Raw genomic sequence first — 20506 nt, forward strand, 5'->3', positions numbered from 1 at the left:
AAATACGAAATTCTATGTTTCTAACCGTCAGAGTTTCCGAGATATTGGCAAGATACGAATTGCAACTCCCATTGCATTTTCCTTTTCTCCCCTTCCTATTTTCCTTTCCCTTTCGCCATTTTCCTTTTCTTCCCTCCTCTTCGTCCCATCTAATTAAAACATCACAAAACGCTAAAAACATGTCAAATGATTTTCAATGAAAAAGTGCAAATATCAAATTTAAAGTATCTAACGTCACGAGATTCGGAAATAATTCCATTTTATTAAAATATTTCAGACACCATTTTCATTCTATCCCTGTCGCATTTCCAAAAATCATTCCTTAGTGGTACTCTACGTCACAAATCCTATGTATTGTCCTAATTTTTTATTTTGACTTCTATATGGTTTAGTTTTTAATTCCTTCCTATATAAGTCATTAAATTTGTATAATTATACTCACCACTCCAGAAGCTGCATTGTATCCATGTCCATAACTTCTTTTGCTCCACCCTCCGTCCACGTATACAGTTATCCATGGTATACCATCTGGATCTACATGGCCCTTTTCAATTGCTAATCTTCTTTCTTCCTCTCCAGCTTCTTTCATCTGACTCCAAAGAGAATCTGTCCACACCTATAAAAGATATACATTGTTTTAGAAAACATGGCATATCGTTATTTTGTTCTAATTTTGATTCATTACAAATCTCATTACCCATTTACTTTCTACTTTGAGTGATATCAATAACGAACAAGATAAATTTCCCTAGTCATCGAGAATGTGACTCAGTTTCTCTATGATTGTGCAGAAACTATACGGATAAATAGTTATTATTTGTCTCTGCATGCTTTGTCTGGTATGCATTGCAAAGACTAGCAGCGTTCAGAAAATATCAGTTTGAATTTTACTTTGTATAAAATGTAGATAGCGACTGAGGCTTCACCTCTTGAATCCCACATATGCTCACTCTCCGATCTCTCATCTCATAAACATAAAATCATCAATGTTTGGTTAGCCTACGGCCCCGCATCCCTGCAAGAGTGCTGAATTACAGTCGAAATACTGGAGGATTTGTTGCAGAAAGGTTTCTAAAACTATTTCCTTGTGGCCAAATAGCGTTCTCGCTTGCTGTGTGGGAGATTCGGGTAATATTTCGTGAAAGATCAATGGTTTGGATTTCACGTTAATTTACAGATTAAAGTCTCGTATGGCTCCGGTGCGCAACCATCTCATCACACACACCATAAAGTATTCTTGACAACATCAATATGAAAATTCCACGAGAGCAGCAAAACGAGTGTGATCCACAATTCGTTATATGGCGGGTTACGGAAGCTGAGGATCATAGCGAGACTACGCTTGGGTCGCAGAGTGGTGCAAACTCCGAAAACGTAATCAAAAACCCCTAAATCAAAGTCTCAACTTTGATACTTCTCCAAATAGATAGGTTAGGTTAGTATTTTAACCATTAGGAACCCGGTTTTGTGGGTCAGATGCATATACTGGCTTTATATATATATATATATATATATATATATATATATATATATATATATATATATATATATATATATATATATATATATATATATATATATATATATAAGCGCCGAACTCCTCACATCAAGGTCTCGCTCGCTCAATTTCCTTGTGATTAAAGTTATTTTATCATTTTCTCCAATGGAGTCAGCGATTGAAAATAAGTAGATTTTAACTACGTACGTTAATTGTAATAAAATTTGCTTGTTAATATATTATTGAACCATTTATAACATCTTTTTTCCATTATTTTGAGTTGAAATTGCAAAATTAAAAATGTGGTGAGTTCAAAAATCTTACTACACCCCACCCTTCAACAGCTGCCCATGTTGACCCCATTTTGTTTAACCCAAATTTATCCTGCATTCGCATTTAGATATGAAATTTATGCACCGATCCTGAAGGAGACGCTGATGATGATAATGAATGAAATGGTTGAATGAAGAAAGTGGACGAAAGAAAAGAACCCCCAAGTAAACCCACGCAATGATATCTGTCCGTTTGGCGCGAGATGGGATCAAATCAGGAAACCCACGTACCAGGTGAACGCTCTACCATCCACCACGACTCAAATATTCGCAGTTAGGCGGCGAATTCATGCTTTCTTTCAGACTCCCCCGTTCAATATGAAGTGGTGATAAATTTATTTGTCATTAATTTATTTACAATTCAAAATTAGCCGCTTGGGAGACCCATTTATATATTTTTTCTTATGAGATCGCGTTAGTTCAGTGGTGGAACGGACCCTGCTTCGATCTCGGTCCCACCAATGTGGACTTTATGGTGGACAAACACCGCGTAAGTGTTTTCTTTGGAGTTCTCTAATTTCCTTCCACTTCCTTCATTCCACCATTATCGCTTATTTCATCATTACCGCCTTTCTTAGTCGCGGTGCAGAAAAAAAAAAAGATTTTCTCAAAAGCAAAAGTAATTTATTATAAATCCGTCATATTTGATCGCTATCAAAGCTGAAATCACCGATTTATGTGCTTTATGTGTTTTTTCTTTTTCTTTTTTTAACGATTAATTTACGTTTTCGAATTTTCCACATTTTTGGCAATTGAAACTACTACGTTGCCCTTGTAACCAGGTCAGCAACTAGAAGGGGGCAAGGGGCCAGACCTCCCTAAATTTTTCATGGCTCGCAGATCTCAATGCATCATATACTATATTAACACAAAAAATCATGAATTTATATATTTGTAACAATTATTTTAAGACTTGGGCCCCCCTAACATGTTTATGGCACCCCCAGACTTCTATGGCTGGTTGCGGGCCTGCTTGTAACTAAGATTACTTTCATTCCGCAAGTGCTATTATGATAAAATCTTCTATACAGAACTATATCAATACAACTATTATATTAGCCACTTGTGATATTGTTGATAAGTAGGAAAGTATATTTGTCAGTTTTTTTTTTTTTTTAAGATCAAACGGATTTGTCAATTATTACTTACCGGTTCCAGATCTTGTTCAATCTTGTTGAAAAGTTTGAAGCTCATACATGGGATATCCATAATACTGAGAAATTCCTCTAGATGAGAATACCCACTTCCAATGGAAACAGTACCCCAAACAGCTGCAGTATTGATTACAGATCTTTTCGACTGTTGTTCCTCCTCTGTAGAGTGACATACTTCGCGTTTGCACACGCGGCACTTGAAATAGAGGTAAGACACTAGTCCTGAACGTCTCTCTCTATGAAAATCCATTTTTCCTAAGACACATATCTTTCTGTGGTTTTCTTGGAGCTTTATGGACCACTTGAGAATGTGTCCTAAATTTACAATTCGGTAGCCATTTGGAAAGTCATTGCGACTAACAATCTCTGTTTCGGGCTCCACTACAAGAGATGGTAGAGACTCAGTGTCAGAGCTGAAATGACATATAATAATAATAATAATAATAATAATAATAATAATAATAATAATAATAATAAATTATAGAAATGAAAATGAAATTTATAGAAATTTAGTGCTTATATGTTGAACGATATGGCTTATATGAATAGGGTGAATAATTGAAGGACAGATGGTCAAAAATTACTTTTTTCCTGTATGTAGGACTGCGAAATGTGTTTATCTTTTTAAACATTTGAATTAGATTTTCTTCTCTATGACTATTATATTATCTCCTATTGTCGCTCGAAAATTAAAACCAAAAAAGTAACTTTTATATGAAGTTCAAATGTGAAACTGGTTTTGTTCTTTGGTTTGCAATTTAGATAGATTAAAACAGTGCAATTTTAGACTCGGTTTCATGACTTTTCGGGGAATAACCAAGAGTAGAAAATCATATGGAGCAAAAGCCACGACGAAAAAAAAAAAAAAGTTGAGGGCGAAAATCACGCTGCCGGAATCTTTGATGTAAACAAACAACTGAATGTTGTTGTAGGAGGCTGAGTCCCCTTCAGGTGTGAGTTGACCAAGGATTTCTAAAAATTATTTAGTAGGAATAATCTGTAAATTAAGCATGATTTTTTAAATAGCTTTCCACTAATAAATTACGTATAGATTTAAAGTTTGAATTTCAGACTTTTTTTTTAAAGTAACATTTCGATACATAAAGAAAATATGTATTGTTGAAATTAAATGAGAGAAATAAATCACACGAAAAAAAAGCCTTTTAAGTTAGTGAACAATGTGTATATATATATATATATATATATATATATATATATATATATATATATATATATATATATATACAAGGGCGGATCCAAAGGGAGGCTAAGGGGCTATAGCCCCCCCCTTGACGCTCAGGTTTACATTGGATAAAATGGGCTTCAATTCTGCTTTACACTGGATAAAACGACAAATTATGGTTTAGCCCCTCCCTTGATCATATCCTGGATCCGCCACTGTATATATATATATATATATATATATATATATATATATATATATATATATATATATATATATATATATATATATATATATAATTACTTTTTCCTCTAAACCTTCAGTTACAATGAACAATTTAGCAGGTGATTTTCCTCGAAGTGTACATATTTTAGCAGTAAACCATTATAAAATGTGTGATAGAATGAGTCGAGTAAAGTACATTTCTTCAAGTCTGAAATATTAATAGTCCTAAAGTAAAATAATCGTTTAATCCTTATTGTAATTCTATATGTTGTCAGTTAAATTAATTCCTATTTTTTATTTTAGCTGTATATTAAAACAAGTTTTTGTAAAGCATCTAATTCAGGTGAATTCTAAACAGTATCAAAGAAGATGGCAAGTGTATTAGGGTATATATATTATTGAACCAATAAAAGTAAACACTTAATAAATAAGGTAGAATACATTTCCTAAAATACCTACATATACAAACACATAATATTCAGACATAAGATGCAATATATATATATATATATATATATATATATATATATATATATATATATATAATATGTCGCTGGTCTAGTGGCTAGCACGTGCGCTTCTCTGCAAGGGGTCCTGGGTTCGAGTCCCGAAGGGAGAGCATAGAACGATTGTGGTTCGGATTCCATGTTAACCAGTAGGTCCATGTTTCATGTAGCCTCGCTGCTGACAAGGGACTCTAAACTAATATATATTTATGATCAGAGAGAAAAGTGAAATTTGCCATTGCATCATAAAAAAGTAATTTAAACAAGAATACTTACTATATCTACTGATCCTAATTTCGATTTTTGCAAACTTGTCAAGATCAACGGGTTATCAGTGGTCGATTTGGAGGAAATACGGAGAACGTCGTTCTCCATTTACCAGAAAATCAAATATCCGTTCCCCTACTTTATTTCGTTCTGGAACGCGTTACCCCGGAATCTTACAAAATAATTTTGTTATTCAATGTATTAGAGCATTTTATATTAATACATAGAGAGTGTTCCCCCACTTCTTTAAAGCCAAATCGACTACTGCAGGTCGTAAGATATGCAAGGTCCTAAAAATAGTGATTTTTTTTAAATGTGGCATATTGTTCCAAGCCCTTCATATATAACATTGCGCATAATACTATTATTATATGTATCGCTGTATAAAATTAAACACGCAAATGATTCACGTAATTGTATTTTAAAAAAATAATACACCTAGCAATATTATAATAATCCACTAAAAGATTAGTGAAACATGTGAAGGGTACAGGGAAAGAACATGGTAAGTACATTTTTTTTCTTCGATTTTGAGATTGCACCCAACCGTAAAAGTATGCGTTGCACACGATGTTTTGGACTACTCAAAGTGGTAAAAAATTTTGATCATTCCTCTGTAAATTGGATGTTAAAAGCAGCTATATGCGTAAAGAACACGCTCAGTCAGACTACAAAAATGAGTTTTGGTATAAAATCAATAAAACTGGATTTACAATGTTCTTTCCCTGTATACATTTAGATAGAATGATAACAATTTTATAAAAGAATCATTTTATGTTGGTTCAAAGTAATTAATAATCAGGATGGAAAGTAAAATAAATCTCACCTTTCTTTATCATTTGATTCATCCCTTGCAATTGGAACCTCCATAGAACTTCCACTTGTTTCTTCCAAAGATACACAAACAGAAGTGTCACACTTGGAGCTATCTTCTATTTTACGCCTTTTTATCCAAGATAAACGAATAGCCTTAGAATGCTTATTTCTCTTCCTACTTCTGGAAGGACATCGCCGCGTACGACCCATTTCTAAAACACTAGCTGAATAAAACTGTGCGTTGGTAACTCTGTCAAGACTTATCCAGACTGCAAGAAGTTCCGAAAAAAAACGTCGCCTGAAGTGGGAGGCGCCACCTCACAAACCAAGAGGGTGGCATTTTACATATTACGAAATTGTTTCATGTTTTACTTTGAAATGCATATGTCTATATCCAAAACTGTGGTACCAATCAAAAGACAAATATATAGGGATTTGCCTGATATGCAATATATAGGAATAAATAAAGTATTTTTCACAAAAATAGTGCTCAAAACTGAAAGTTTGTTCCTCATACGGAATTCAGTAGTATCAGCAATGCACTTTTCCATTTTCAATTAATAATAATTTAATATCTGTCACGATATTGACGTGTATTATTATTTTATGTCAATGAGAAATGTGTAAAGAATCATATACTTTTTTACAAAAATATTTCTGACAATTGATTACAGAGAAAAACACGTAATAAAAATGCATAATTAATAATTAATTATGCAGTAATTAATTATCTAATTTTGTATAAAATCACTTTTAATCATACATATAGTCAATGTAATAGTGTTTTCATACAGACAGAACATGAGTAATGCATTAATATTAGTAAATCTCAAAATGGCAAATGTCCCCTTAATGGCACCCCTGCCAATTACTGTATATTGTGGTGCCAATCACTGTAATTCAAAATTAATCAAATTGAAAAAAAGTTGATCACTTTAGCTCTTAGTTTCGATCGCGTGAATCAGAAGTCATGGCTAATTAGTATAGTGTTATTCAATACTACACCAAGGGCCAGAATCTCATTATGAGATAATTAAGTCTAAAGTTTTTAAAGCGAATCACATATAAGTAAACTTTTGCTTAGTCTTTAAAATTATTTCTTGCCAAACGCTGCTAAGAATTGATAGTGATTTTTATTTCCATGACTTCCCAAATAGAGTGCACCATAAACAGAAATTCTAAGAAGTGTCGCTTTCCCTATTGATGCAAAACACTGTCCGCTTTTATTGTTTTTTCAATTGAATCATTGAGTTTGAAAACTTGTCATCCCCATCGAAACAAGTCTTTCCAGGATATGGAATGTTTTCAAACTAAATAAAAATTTCAATGCTCAATATTTTCTACAACCGGTTGCAGGAGATGACTTGTTTTCAGCCTGAATGGTGTGCCTGAATGTTTTGATTATTGTTGAGCTGGAAAGTGCAAGAACATCAATTTTGTCAAAAAGTGGAGATGACTGGTATTCGAACTCATCGATTCAATTTATATTTATGGCTGCATGTTCTGGTAATGTTAATTTTCATATTTGTACTGGAGTAGTTTCCGTTGGTTAGAGACCTAGGCTAATATTGCAATACGCCAAGCTTTCGAACTCTCAAATATTATAAGCAAAGGCTTAAAGATGCTCTCCAAGTAGTGTCAGAAGCCATGGGAATCAAAACAGTCTCAAAGATGTACGGTGTACCAAGATCTACACTGTAATTCCGTTAAAAAAATCCTAATTGCATAGATGACTTTGGTCCTACTCCAATTTTGTAAAAATAAGAACCTATATAAGTGAAAAAGATACAGGGAGTGTTCTAGCTGAAAAGAGTACCAAAATGTGTATGAAGTTAATGCTAAGGATTCAATAACAGTAATGTTTACATTTAACGCTAACGGTGATACAACTCCACCAATGATGGTGTACCCTTATGTCCGTATTCAAAAAGATGTGGCAAAGTTTGTTTCAAAGAGATGGGGTGTTCGACATAGTAACAACGGTTGGATGAAAGGTGATCTATTCTACTAATGTGTTGTACAAACAACAAAATGTTAAATTTCCAATCATTTATTTTGTTGATGGATATAAGACCCACCTAACGTACCAGTTGAGTCAGCTATGCTGTGAGTTAAAAATAGAACTTAATGCTTTGTTTCCAAATGCAACTCGAATACTTGAAACAGCAAATGTTGCAGTAGTTCGGCCAATAAAAAAGGGGTAGAAAAAAGTGGTTCGGAATTGGAGGCATAACCATCCCGATGAAATGTGAACGAGCTGAATTTTGCTCCTCTTCTTAAAGAAGTAGTGGATAATTATATTTCCCCATCAACTATTAAGAATTGATTTCCCTTCTTTGACTTGTTTCCCTTTGACTCAAATAGTATGGACTATAGTAAATGCATTGGAAACACATCTACGTCCTCACCAATTTCTGCTCAACATTCTTGTGCGGAAACAAACGAAAATATTCTCTTGACAGCTGAGCAGTCAAGAGAAGACATCGTACGAGAAGATGGATTGCAATAGCTGGAAATCACTAAAGTGGAGAAGGACTCGGAAAAGAACAATAATGTGGAAATGCCAATCTTATATTGTTTGTGGAGACATTTCAAAACATCTATACAAAGCAGTAACTCAGCAGAGTGCCCATCAGTCAATTAAACAGAAGACATATCAGGTGCCGCCATATACGAACAAGAAGCAAACCTAAATACTCGTGATTAAAATAACTCCAACAATGTTAGATCATCATTATTTTCTGAGAGTGTAAATGTAGAGATTTTTGAGAATGAAGTCAGTGCATCGTGTTCAGAAAGTACTGAGATGAGTAAAGGTTGAAGCAGATAGTTGAAAACTGGCGGTTTAAGTTATGCGTCATTTGCCGATCATCTTCATTGGCCAGAGACGGCTAAGCGCAAGACAAAACGCAATATAGAGCGCCTACCGTTTATTGTCACTTCAGAGAAATACCAAGAAATGATAAGAGAGAAGGAAATCCGGAAGAAGCAAAAGCTCAGTGGAAAGTAATGAGAGAGGAATACAAGGCGGGAAAGGAAAGGAAAATGCCAGCAATAATAGGATATAAAGATTGTACAGCCAGAGGGGAACCAGAAATAGCTGAGAGTAGTGCCACAACCGGAGGCATTTCTCCTCAGAATTCAAAACAGGAACATACTATAAAGAGAAATTTGTTCGGTGCCCCAATGGACGTCAGTAAAAACTCCAATAAATCATATTGAAAATGTGCACTACCGTTAAACGCTTACAACATGATAACGCGTTCTTTGTGTATGAATAGTTTTCATTTGTATAGCATTCCTAGAGATCACAAGATTCATATTCCAGAAGACCTGCAAGATGATGATTTTGTGTACCATATTCAGGAGGGTAGCCAAGGGGGGCTATATCCCCCCTTGACGCCATAGCATATTGGGAGGCCATCCAAGGGGTCTAGGTAAAGGGTATTTAATGACTTCAACGGCTTTACTGTCATGCTAATAGTTGGTATGATATGTAAAAGATGTAGTGGAAAAGGGTAAAATAAATAAAGAATTACATTAATTTTAAATCTTTAATAGTTAAAAAAGTATTAAACGAGTATTAAGTTAAAAGCATTAAGTTAAGGATTTAACTTCTTTATTAGTTAAAACGTATTAAACGATAAACAAAAACATTAAGTCATGACATTAAAAATGATAGGTCTAACTATTGCATTGAGAACTTCGTGAAAAACACATTTTTAATTATTAAGTAAATGATCAATACTTTGAAGATTTAGGGCTATTTTTACATAAGGGTTATCTTCCTTTTTTCCTTTTTTGAGCTGTAGATATCAACCAAACTCTCTATATCCAATTTTCTTACAACATCTGATTCTGAGTATAGGACAATTAAGTTGTTCATCCTTTCTTGGCCCATAGTGCACCGCAACCAGTTGTGAATCCGCCTCATTACTGAAAAGGATCTCTCACAGGTGGCACTATTTGATGGCAAAACGAGAGCAATCTTCAAAATGGTGCCAAAGCTTGTGTATGTCTCTGAGCCGGTTGTTAATACAACTTCCATTAATTTTGCAACAATTTCTTTTAGCGTGTTTCTTTGCAGATCTATACCAGAACTTTCCATAACTCTTTTTAAAACTACCATTTCTGCCTTTAGTATATTTCTATCAACTTCAGGTATAGAAAACATTTTGACGAATGGTTCTGCTCCAGCTTCATCTACTCGGATAAACCGTTCGCTGGCATCAGCTATTTCCAAAGCTTCGCCGCCGAACCTTCTTTTAAGCTCTTCTGTTAAAATGTCTAGCAAAGGATAATAAAAGCCATTTTTGTACTTATTTTTGACAAATTCATCAATTTTCTGCAAATTAGTGGTTTCAGGATACATATCATCTCTATCTCTCTGGCCTATTGAACTACAAATTACGAAATCATCTAGGGTTTTCGATATCACTCGAGGTCGTTTAGGCTTGGAGCTATTATCTGTAGCTATACCACTTTCATCTTTGTTTTGAAAAATCCTTAGGTCAAACTCGTTATCAAAAGCCAAACCGCCTTATGCGGAGTCGTTTTGACAAATGATTAGCGTCATGCTAAACGCCCGACTTCAGCAGGAAGCATATGTAAGTCGAACGCTTTAGTATGACACTAATCACGCGTCAGAAGGACTCTGCATATGACCCTTTATGTCTAGCCATTTCTTTTCCCATGAGATTTGGTTTCGATTGTTAGTTAGCTCTTCGATCACACCCGTAGCAACATTTGAATTTTGTGCAATTGATGAGTCAGCTTTTTGTAGAGCTTGGCTAAGTACATTGATTCCGGGAATTTATGTACAATCACAAAGAAAATTGCATTCTATTATTATATTATGATTTCAAAGATAAATTCGTTTTTATATCACAATATGTTATTACTGTTTTCCCCAGAGGAGTCTTTAAAATATATATTCTGAACGATGTTGTTATTTTATTAATATTTTATTATATTTAGAGAGTACGCATAAATGGATATTTATTTACAATAGGGTCCTATGAAAGTAAATATATTTCAAAAATGGTATAGTAAACCCACATACTTTTAAACCGCTGAATAGTTTATATTTACATGTGAGTGGCTTTTCTAAACTTGACTCTACTGATATTATAAAGATATTAAATTGTTAAATGTTATAAACAATTTTGTCAACATTTGCGCATAAATATGTAGGCCTATGTTCACAATATTTGCAAGATACTTTCCTATCTTTATAATTTTGCATATAACATTGCCACACACGACCTTTCCTCCTGTCCATTTCTCGAAATTTCGTGCGTTAATTCACATGTAAGTCCGAGTACCTCTTCAGAAATTCGAGTCAGAGAAAGAAGACAGACCGACGTCTATTACTAACGGTGGTTCAGGGTTTATTAATAGTACTTCATCTCTATTTCTACAAATTACTTTACAAAATGAATTAACTAAATTAAATAAACTAAACTGAATAAGCTAAATTACTTTACTTAATTCTAAATTACTTTCCTTTTCATCATTTGTAAATTAGTACTTTGCTAAGTTTGGCTGTTGTTTAGCATTGGGGGCCAGCTTTTGCACCTACTTTTTTGCGATATTCTATTCCGATGCGGTTGTTTTGTGGGTTCATACGTGAAATTACGTACAAACATTAAATTCAGACAACATTGCAGAGCGAGCGTTAGCGAGTCAAGGCGGGTTAGAGCCCCGCATGGCACGTTGTTTTATATCTTCGTTACCAACAACTCACTTTCTTTCCTGACATACATCACTTCCACTTATCTTTACGGTTTGTACAAATCCCCTACTGCCCTAAAAATTGTGTTCAATACCTTCATGACTACTTGAACATTACTATCAACTCATTTCTTCCGTAAACCATCCTACTTTTTGCTAGTTTTGGCCCCGAATACTAAACAATTACCCTACTTTTAGTTCAAATGGAAATAGCACTTAAAAAATCATATTATTAGTTATATAAAGTACCGTCAAATAATTTTAAATTCTTTAACCTCGAAATTCCTTAAAACTTAGAAGTAAATCATAATATATTAAAATAAAGTAATTAGTCATATGGTTCTTATAATTTGGAAGATAAAGTAAAGAAATGGAAATAAATTCCTTCCCGGGAATTTATAGGCCAGGGAAAAAACCGGGAATATTCCCATTTTTTAAATCCCTTCCCACCGGGAATATTCCACTGCCCATCACTAGTACCTACCAAATTTTGCATAATGATACATTTTCAATTGTTGTTAAGCCTCAATAAGTACTTTTTCGAAATTCATCATTGTTCTACCCGAAACCCAAAAGTCAATACCCGATCGAAATTTGTGCTCTGATATTTGAAGAAAGAAGTAAACAAAACAATGAACGAATGAAAGAAAGGAAGTAAAACATCAAACTAGAAGCAATCAATTTCCAAATGTTCCACAAAATATGTGGAGAATAAGACTTTCCTGTACCAACCTACTAGTATAAGGCAACAATATAAAGGTGTGATGAGTCACTGCATTTCTAACAACAAAATAAATGTTTTCAATTAATGGAAATAGTTATTCACAAACTATTTCATAAACGTGGAAAATCGAAATTTATTGATAATTCACTCGACATTGAAAAAATAACAAATGACCTACATACATTCAAGGGCGCCGATCCTGGGTGCCCGGTCCCCCCAAAGATCATGTGGATCTGTATTTTTATGAATATATATTTTTATATGAATTTTTTCTTCTAATATGTATTGTTATATGCATTTTTTATGAATGGGCCCCCCAAAGTTACTGAGAAATCGGCGTCCTTGCATACATTTCATTTTCATGTTACAGTGGTCTACATATCAGAACTTTTTTTCTGCTGACTGAGTTATTTGACTTTTTTTTTTTAAATCGAGGTCGCTGATTCCTGTGATGTAGTTAGTTTTTGCGTATCACATCAGAATTTTACACAATCGGATCATACTTACACTGACAAAGGTTTCTTAATTGTTTCATATATTATAGTAAGAAACTTATATTCAATATTGTACAATTGCCTTAATATTAATATAAATACGAAACAAGTTACGATAAAGTTACTGACTCCAAACCACACACAACCTACTATACATATCCAACATGATGTTTGTGGTTCCAGAATATTACGTATGGAGTAGTTTTACGAACCTATTTGTCAGTAATCAATTCAGACTTGATACAAAGTTAAGAAAATGTAATACGTTTTTTTAATTTTATTTACGACGTCAAGCTGATAAATGCACACAACAAAATAACTCAGCGTGCGTACCTACTCAGGGAAAAATCTTAGTTTCTTTGATTTTCCGGAGTAAGTGGACTCCGAAACGTCACGCTCCAAGCCCCATCATGTTTTCGTTCCACCTTCCCTGGTGCCAGTTCTCTATGGTTTTGATATAATGATGAAATCGTTCACCATCCTCTTCACTAAGGGCACCAAGATTGGAAGCAAAATAGTCTAGATGGCTGTGTAGGAAGTGAAGCTTCACACTCATATTTACTCCTAACTTCTGAAATGTGGCCAACAAATTGTCAACAAGTTTCTCGTAGTCGTCCGCTTTAAAGTTTCCAAGAAAGTTTGTAACAACGACACAAAGAGCATCCCATGCATCTCTTTCTGCGGGGTTCATGGTTTGTAAGAACTCCTTATCTTTCATTAGCAACCTTATCTGGGGGCCGTTAAAAATACCAGCTTTCACTTTCTCCTGTGTAAATGCAGGAAATTTCAAGCAAATGTATTTGAAGTAAGCACTATCCTGATTCAAAGCGTTTACATACTGTTTCATTAATATCAGCTTTCTGTGTAGTGGAGGGAGTAACACTTTCTTAGTGTCAACAAGCTGTTCGTTCTGGATGTTTTTCTCTCCCACTTCAAAGTCTACTCTGGCAGGCCACAATCTTCGTACCTAGTGTTCATTCCTTGCAAGGCTGTTCCATAAACAAATAAAACAAGGATATTGCGTAAAACCTGCTTGTTGGCCCAGTAACATTCAAATTCCCTCGAAGTCTCTACACACAAGCCATCTATCATTCTGATAATTTATTTCTCAAGGAGTATTTTCAATGTTTGGTAGCTTTCCTTCAAATGTGTGGAGTGACCAACAGGAATGGATGCCAACTTATTCATTCTACAGGAATACACACTTTAAACTCCTCTTCGAAGGGTCAATAAAGAGCCTCCATTCTTTCGCATCATACACAAGTTCTTCATCTTTTTGAAAATATTGTAATAGATGCTTCTCTCTCCCGATATACGGTAGTTGTTCCTGGTGTCAACATATTCCTCTCTTTCAGTCTTGAACCCAGCAATTCTGCTGATACTTTTGGTAGAGCAAAGTCGCGAATTAAATCATTTAAATCTGATTGAGTGATTGATTTTGCTGCTCTCGCCACACCATTTGGATTCCAAAACTAAGGTTTCTTTTCGACCCTTGCTCCATTGTCTGAGATTTTTTACACAGGTCCTGCATATTTTAGGTGGTGGTCATGGTCGCCCAATCCTCGCCCATGGTCGCATCTTGATCGCCAATTTAATTCTGAAATATGCATGATACAAATATTTGTTCGTTCTTTCGGGGTTGTGAAAGAGCCACAGATATTGCAAATTATATCTGGATCGTTCTTACACTTTCTACGAATAGATATCATGTTATTTAAACTGGGTACAACTTCCAACTTGATCAGAATGTGTGTAGTCTATACTATATTAGTTGTAATCCTGTAGATATCACAACACCAATACAGTGCATCAATACTAGAAATAACCAGATCAGTAAATGTTCGCAAAACTTCCACAAAATTCTAGTACACCTTTCGCAATCTATTACCTCGCCGTGTTTTCCATAAACAAAGAGTGCAGCGTAATTCGTGACCCTGTATAAAAATTCAGCTGCAAGTGCTGCCTTAGTTGAATTGTTTACATACGTAATATCCTCTTCAATTTTAATTGAACATGATTTTGAATTACCTATACTTATATTCTTTAATTCTTACGTTTATATGTTTTCCAATAACTCGTCAAGATAAAATTAAACGTAATAGTGTATGTGCTGCCATCTTGTGACATCTTTTAGGATTAGGTTACGGTAATGGTTCTAAAGCATACATCAAATACTAGATAAAATTTCATTTTGTGAAAATACCTGACGTGATAGAGAAAAACATTTCATTTTGGATTTAGCACGTTCGAATTATTAAAAAACAGCTGGTTGACTCCAGTCAGCAAAAGTGATGTACACCAGTGTTATTATCATTATTATAGTAGAACATGTGAAAGTAAGGTGGAAAGTGGGACTTTTTCATCTCGAGAAGCGTTATTATAGTGTTTGAAGTTGGCATCAGTCTGTAATAGTGGCAACACCCTCTCATCGACAGACTGCGTGTGGGTGCTAATGCCATTTTGATAGTTTTACTGTTGAAAAAAATTGGTTATGTTCATAGGCGAAATATAGATATACTTTTCTTAATATCTACAAATGACTCTGTAATATATGTAGACTTTTGTGTGAGAAACAGACATTTATATTTTAAAGACAAGTTTTCAGGAGCAACATAAACGTTATGGAAACAATCTTTCCATATCAATATGTTCTAACACAGAATTCCTTGATCTACAGGTTGGGACAAGAGGGATATTAGTTACTCGTGAAGGAAAATGAAATACCTAAAGTTTTCACTGTGTTGTATTCGCTGTAAATCAATAGAGGAATTATTTCACCGACAATTGTAAATGGATTAGTTTGGATTTGAATCGTTTGTTATTCTTTGCGGAGTTGTATACCATATAACAATTACATACTTAGGCTACATAACTGAAAAACAAGCGGTAATTACGGAGCTTGTTACAATCCAGAAATCACCTATGAAGTCTTGATATGAAATAGTGTGACCTTCCCTGTGTCGTGCCTAAATAATGGAATGAAAATGCTTGTTGACACAATAATGCTCGCTTCCGTCCACTATCTGAAATAGACGGGAAATGATTGATTCTTGCATGTTAGGTGAGAGGTTAATAAAGAGAAGTAACGACTCCAGTTTACCGCAAAGATATTCATGTATTTTCAATTCAAAGATTTTTGTATAGTGTAATGATTGAGTGTAATTATTGGGTAAGTCAAACTCTGTCAGATCACAATCACGGCATTTCTGGTTATTGTATCACTGGTAACAATTCAGGAACGGAACACATACCTCTGGATTGTCCTGCCTCTCGGCGATGATGATTATATCTTCCGTCCACTCTTTTTACTGCTCTATGGATCAGCGTCCGTCTAACTTCAGTAATGACTGTAACCAGAGATCTTGTCTGCTATATGGAAGCACTCGCTGTTACTTGGATTCCAGAGAATATTCTATGATCGTGAACTATACAAGTCAAAAGTCGGATCTAGCTTTCCCTCCGTTACTAACTGCCAACTTTCCACAACTACTTCCTTCTACCTCGAGTTCCCCAATCCCTGGGTTTTTGTTCTTTCCAGTTGTTGAAATCTGCCGTATCATCTCTCGTCATCCTCGTATTGTCCCATCTGATTGATGAAACTCTCAATGATTGAAATCCCCAGAATGCCTGTGCCTGCAATGTCGACAGTTTTGACATACCCGAAAATTATGTAGATGTTAACAAAATTTTACAATCTTTCCTGACATCACGTTTTCCCAATTCTCTCAAGTAATAATTTTCTTTTCTCATCACAACAATTACAACATTCGCCAAATTGTTTCTTTGACGTTATATAATCATTACATAAACATAAACACAACGCAACGTGCTTTTGTAATCTGTCCGTCTACCCGCAGCATTTCTTAATTTTGTTCCATTAATCTGAAACAATGTGTAAGTTCTGAATTCTAACAAAACATAATTTTAATTAATTTAAAATGAAAATAAAATAACTATCCAAAATACACTCTGGGCCAAACGTCCCCCTTTTAAATTACGGGATGCGATACTGTCCCGATTAGATGTCAGAGGAGATCTGTCTTCTCAAAACACCCTGTATACCTTTTCATCTTCACCATAAAAATAAAATATCATTATCATTGCAACCTAAACCATATTATAAAATCAACTATAAACCATATATCACATTAAAATCATCCAAATTCCCAAAGCTTAACAACTTTCTCAAAATATTCTCTATATAATTGATCCTACATATAATATCTTCTCTCACTTTTAATCTTGGTTATATATCTTGAACAATACTATATTTTTATATACATGCAAACTTTGTATGTATACTTAATTTACAATGAAAATAAATTCCGATAGCCCTTTTTTCTTGTTAAGTTTTTCAAACTATCTTCCCTTCTTCTTTTCTATACACCAACACCACTATATTTTATTATCATAAATACACAACATATACCCTATTGGTTAAATATACAAACAACAATTTTATTTGTTTCTCACAAAACATTATTAATTTCATTATTTCCGTTCTCCAAATTAACTTTGAGAATAGAACGAATTTTCTTTGCTTCAAAAGGCAATCGTACGCCATTTGTTCCATTAGCAATTAACTATCAGCTTTTTACAGTTCACCCCACACACACATATATATATATATATATATATATATATATATATATATATATATATATATATATATATATATATATATATATTTGTTCCACTCTAATTTCCTCTGCAATTTTTGCAGTCCATGAAATGGAAAATTTCCGAGTGCCAATCACTCACATTTATCAGCATTCTCTCCATCCTATATTAATTCTTTTTATCCTCCAAAATTCATCACGGACAGGTTGACGATTTTTGATACACCTATTATTGTGTATTTTCAAAGAACATATTACCATTTATTAATATGTATATACACCACACTATTGTTAGCATTTTCACTTCTTTATTTTATTGTTTTATATTAAACATCCGATCCTAAACATCCCATAAATCCTCCACTGAAACACTTCCTATGAAAATCAAGTTTTGTGAGGTTAGCAACTCTGACTTCACCTTGACCATTGCTGACACTAGTATTTTTCAAGACAGTGTTGCCACACTTGGTACAATTCTACCAAATTCAGCCCTTTTTGTCATTCTTTGGCCCGTTGGTACTACGCTGGCATTTTCAGCCCCATTTCTAAAAAAGTTGGTACAATTCTACCCAATTCAGCACCATTTAACAAATACGTGTCACATTTTCAAAAGTATCAGTAAGATTTTCCTACATTTCACGCTACTCATACTATGTGTTGTGCTCTTAAAAATGCTGTTGAACTTGCGTTCTGTGACGTTGCACAACAGGAATTTTGTGTGGAAAATTCGTAATTCGAACTATACTGGGAAAAAGTGACGCTAGATGGGCGCTTCCGTACCGCGCATGAAGGAGACGAGAAGGAAGCAGTGTGGTGGAAATATTAACTTCAAATCCTAAAAAGAAAGTAGAACCACACAAACACGTTGAATCAAGTGTTGAATATTCTGAGGAAAACCGACGTGTGCTCACGTAAGTATATAATTTATGCCATTGCAAAGACTCTACACCAAAATATAATAATGCACGAAAAATACATTGACATAATTGCTGGCTTAGCGGACTAAGTTGTTTATAGCTTAGTTCACAAATCTCTGCCGCGATTGACACCAACGAAGAATTAGAATCGCGGCAGAGATTCGTGAGCTAAGCTATACTAGTGACGCTATATTGATGAATATAAAGATATCCGAACATTTCTGCGTTTTATAGATCTGTATCGACACTTTCGTTTAGACTCTTGGAAGAGGGGGAGGATTGTTCTAGAACATTATCTCTCTCAGTTTCGTGTTATAGAAACATCTATTACACTGGTTTAAAATTCAGCCCTTTTTGTTTCAATTTGGTACTATTTTTCAGCCCACTTCAGAGCTAAAAGTGTGGCAACATTGTTTCAAGATCACCCTTGAAAGTTATCACCTACGTGGCTTGTCTAGTTGGCTTTGGTGCGCGAATCACTATCGACACTCCGTGCATCCTCGGAATGGTTTTTATTAAACACTACATTTTAAAATTACAAAACTACTATTTGACATGGCGTAAAATATTCCCTTTTACTGCTCGCTGTACTGCCTATTTTTGCACAGTCCTCGCGTTTCGTCTCGGATTTATTTTTGCCCTCCAAATCTCTTCGCGACTCGTGAACCCAGGACCCACGCTTCTAGAATTTTTTCACCATGGGAATTACCAGTGTTTATTTTTCTTCTGGATGTGTTTCCTAATCAAAATTCTTCTCATTACCATGTTATACACCAGTGGGCACCGCTTTATGATCTATACCCATTACATTATGTTGTGTAGAAGAGTGATTTGATATAATGTTATTTTGTGTGTGTTTCTTGTGCTTCATGCTTTATTGACTTTAGTGTATGCTTATTAATCTGTGCGTAAATAGGTGTGGATAAATAGTGTTTGCTGTAAGTATCGGCTAGGCCTACTTTTGGTTTTTCATATGGGCTTGTCAGCTCTATCTCTTTCCTGTTACTACTAATCTTTCCTTGATTCTGATCTTTCTTAATTCATTCAGGATATAACCCGTAGTTATTATAATAATTAGTAATAATACTCCTACCGCTGTAATTGTTAAACTAAAATACAATTCGTTGATATCCATTTTCACCTTTACCTCTAAGAGACATAGAGAGAGAGAATATAAGGCTCATTCTCTCGACTAATAATTATATTTATATAGTCTAACTGCTAATTATAATTACCCTATATTTCTTACTTGTGTCTACCTTTCCTTTAGTTGTAAATACAACGTATTGCTTGGTAGGCCTAACTTGTTCTACTTTTTCATTACATTCTTGTGCATAAATTATGCATAATCCATGCAATATACCTCATTTCTTCTACTTTAATGCAATCTCTTTTAGCGCTATTAAAATCGCCTTTATTTCATATTAGTTTTTCTCCACCTTTTTTTTACTCCAAACCACGACCGTGCTAGCTTATACTCAAATTATTCCCCTTTTAAATCGTTTTACTTATTTGAACGTGTAATATTCCCTTTATTATACATTTATTTACTGTCCTCAGTCAATATATTCGTGTTTTAACTCGTATAATGCATGTATTTCAATATAATCTGTACCAAAGAGTGCATCTTAGATCATAATAGGTGTGTCTTTCCTGGAGGTGTGGCCAAGTTATCCGGCAGCCATTATTATTCTAGCCTCGATGCCAGGCGTCTCCTACACTTCCTACGCTTCGTCTTTCTACCACTAGCGGCGCTGCGAGTCATTGTTTTGCACAAGTAACTCCTGTCCATTTCTTTCTCTCCTAAATTTCTTACGTACTAGAACAAAGTAATTTAAGTATCGAATCATATTTAAATAATTTTATTTAATATTTTAATATACTAAGTAATTATTATTAACCAATTATTGTATACAAATTTTCGTACTTTTCTCGAAAATTATATATTTAATTACATTTTTTAATTTTACGTATTTTACGCCTCAACAATATTTTGACTTATGTTTTCTATAACCTCCTCGGATGGATAGGGGACCAA

General features: G+C 34.3%; 2 protein-coding genes across 2 annotated transcripts; both read right to left on the minus strand.

Annotated features, from left to right (window-relative positions):
• Positions 1-289: 289 nt before the first annotated feature.
• Positions 290-6749, minus strand: LOC145663782 (uncharacterized). Its single transcript, XM_081729867.1, has 3 exons — positions 5992-6749; positions 2980-3397; positions 290-616 (listed from the first exon to the last, which is right to left on the minus strand). Exons 1-3 carry the CDS (start codon positions 6189-6191, stop codon positions 419-421), a joined length of 816 nt encoding a protein of 271 aa, XP_081585993.1. The 5' UTR covers positions 6192-6749; the 3' UTR covers positions 290-418.
• Positions 6750-9750: 3001 nt separating this feature from the next.
• LOC145665505 (uncharacterized) lies at positions 9751-10353 on the minus strand. Its single transcript, XM_081732811.1, has one exon. It carries the CDS (start codon positions 10351-10353, stop codon positions 9751-9753), a length of 603 nt encoding a protein of 200 aa, XP_081588937.1.
• Between the last annotated feature and the right edge of the window lie 10153 nt (positions 10354-20506).

The sequence above is a fragment of the Thermobia domestica genome, chromosome 11 (genome assembly GCF_964235325.1).
Source record: "Thermobia domestica chromosome 11, izTheDome1.hap1.1, whole genome shotgun sequence".
NCBI lineage: Eukaryota > Metazoa > Arthropoda > Insecta > Zygentoma > Lepismatidae > Thermobia > Thermobia domestica.

What these genes read in the sequence shown, in the direction of transcription:
- LOC145663782 (XM_081729867.1), bottom strand. Translation starts at nt 6,191, where the DNA reads ATGGGTCGTACGCGGCGATGTCCTTCCAGAAGTAGGAAGAGAAATAAG. An exon ending in GAATCAAATGATAAAGAAAG is followed by an intron (nt 3,398 to 5,991) that starts GTGAGATTTATT and finishes ATGTCATTTCAG; the next exon opens with CTCTGACACTGAGTCTCTAC. An exon ending in TTGAACAAGATCTGGAACCG is followed by an intron (nt 617 to 2,979) that starts GTAAGTAATAAT and finishes TATCTTTTATAG; the next exon opens with GTGTGGACAGATTCTCTTTG.
- LOC145665505 (XM_081732811.1), bottom strand. Translation starts at nt 10,353, where the DNA reads ATGTATCCTGAAACCACTAATTTGCAGAAAATTGATGAATTTGTCAAA.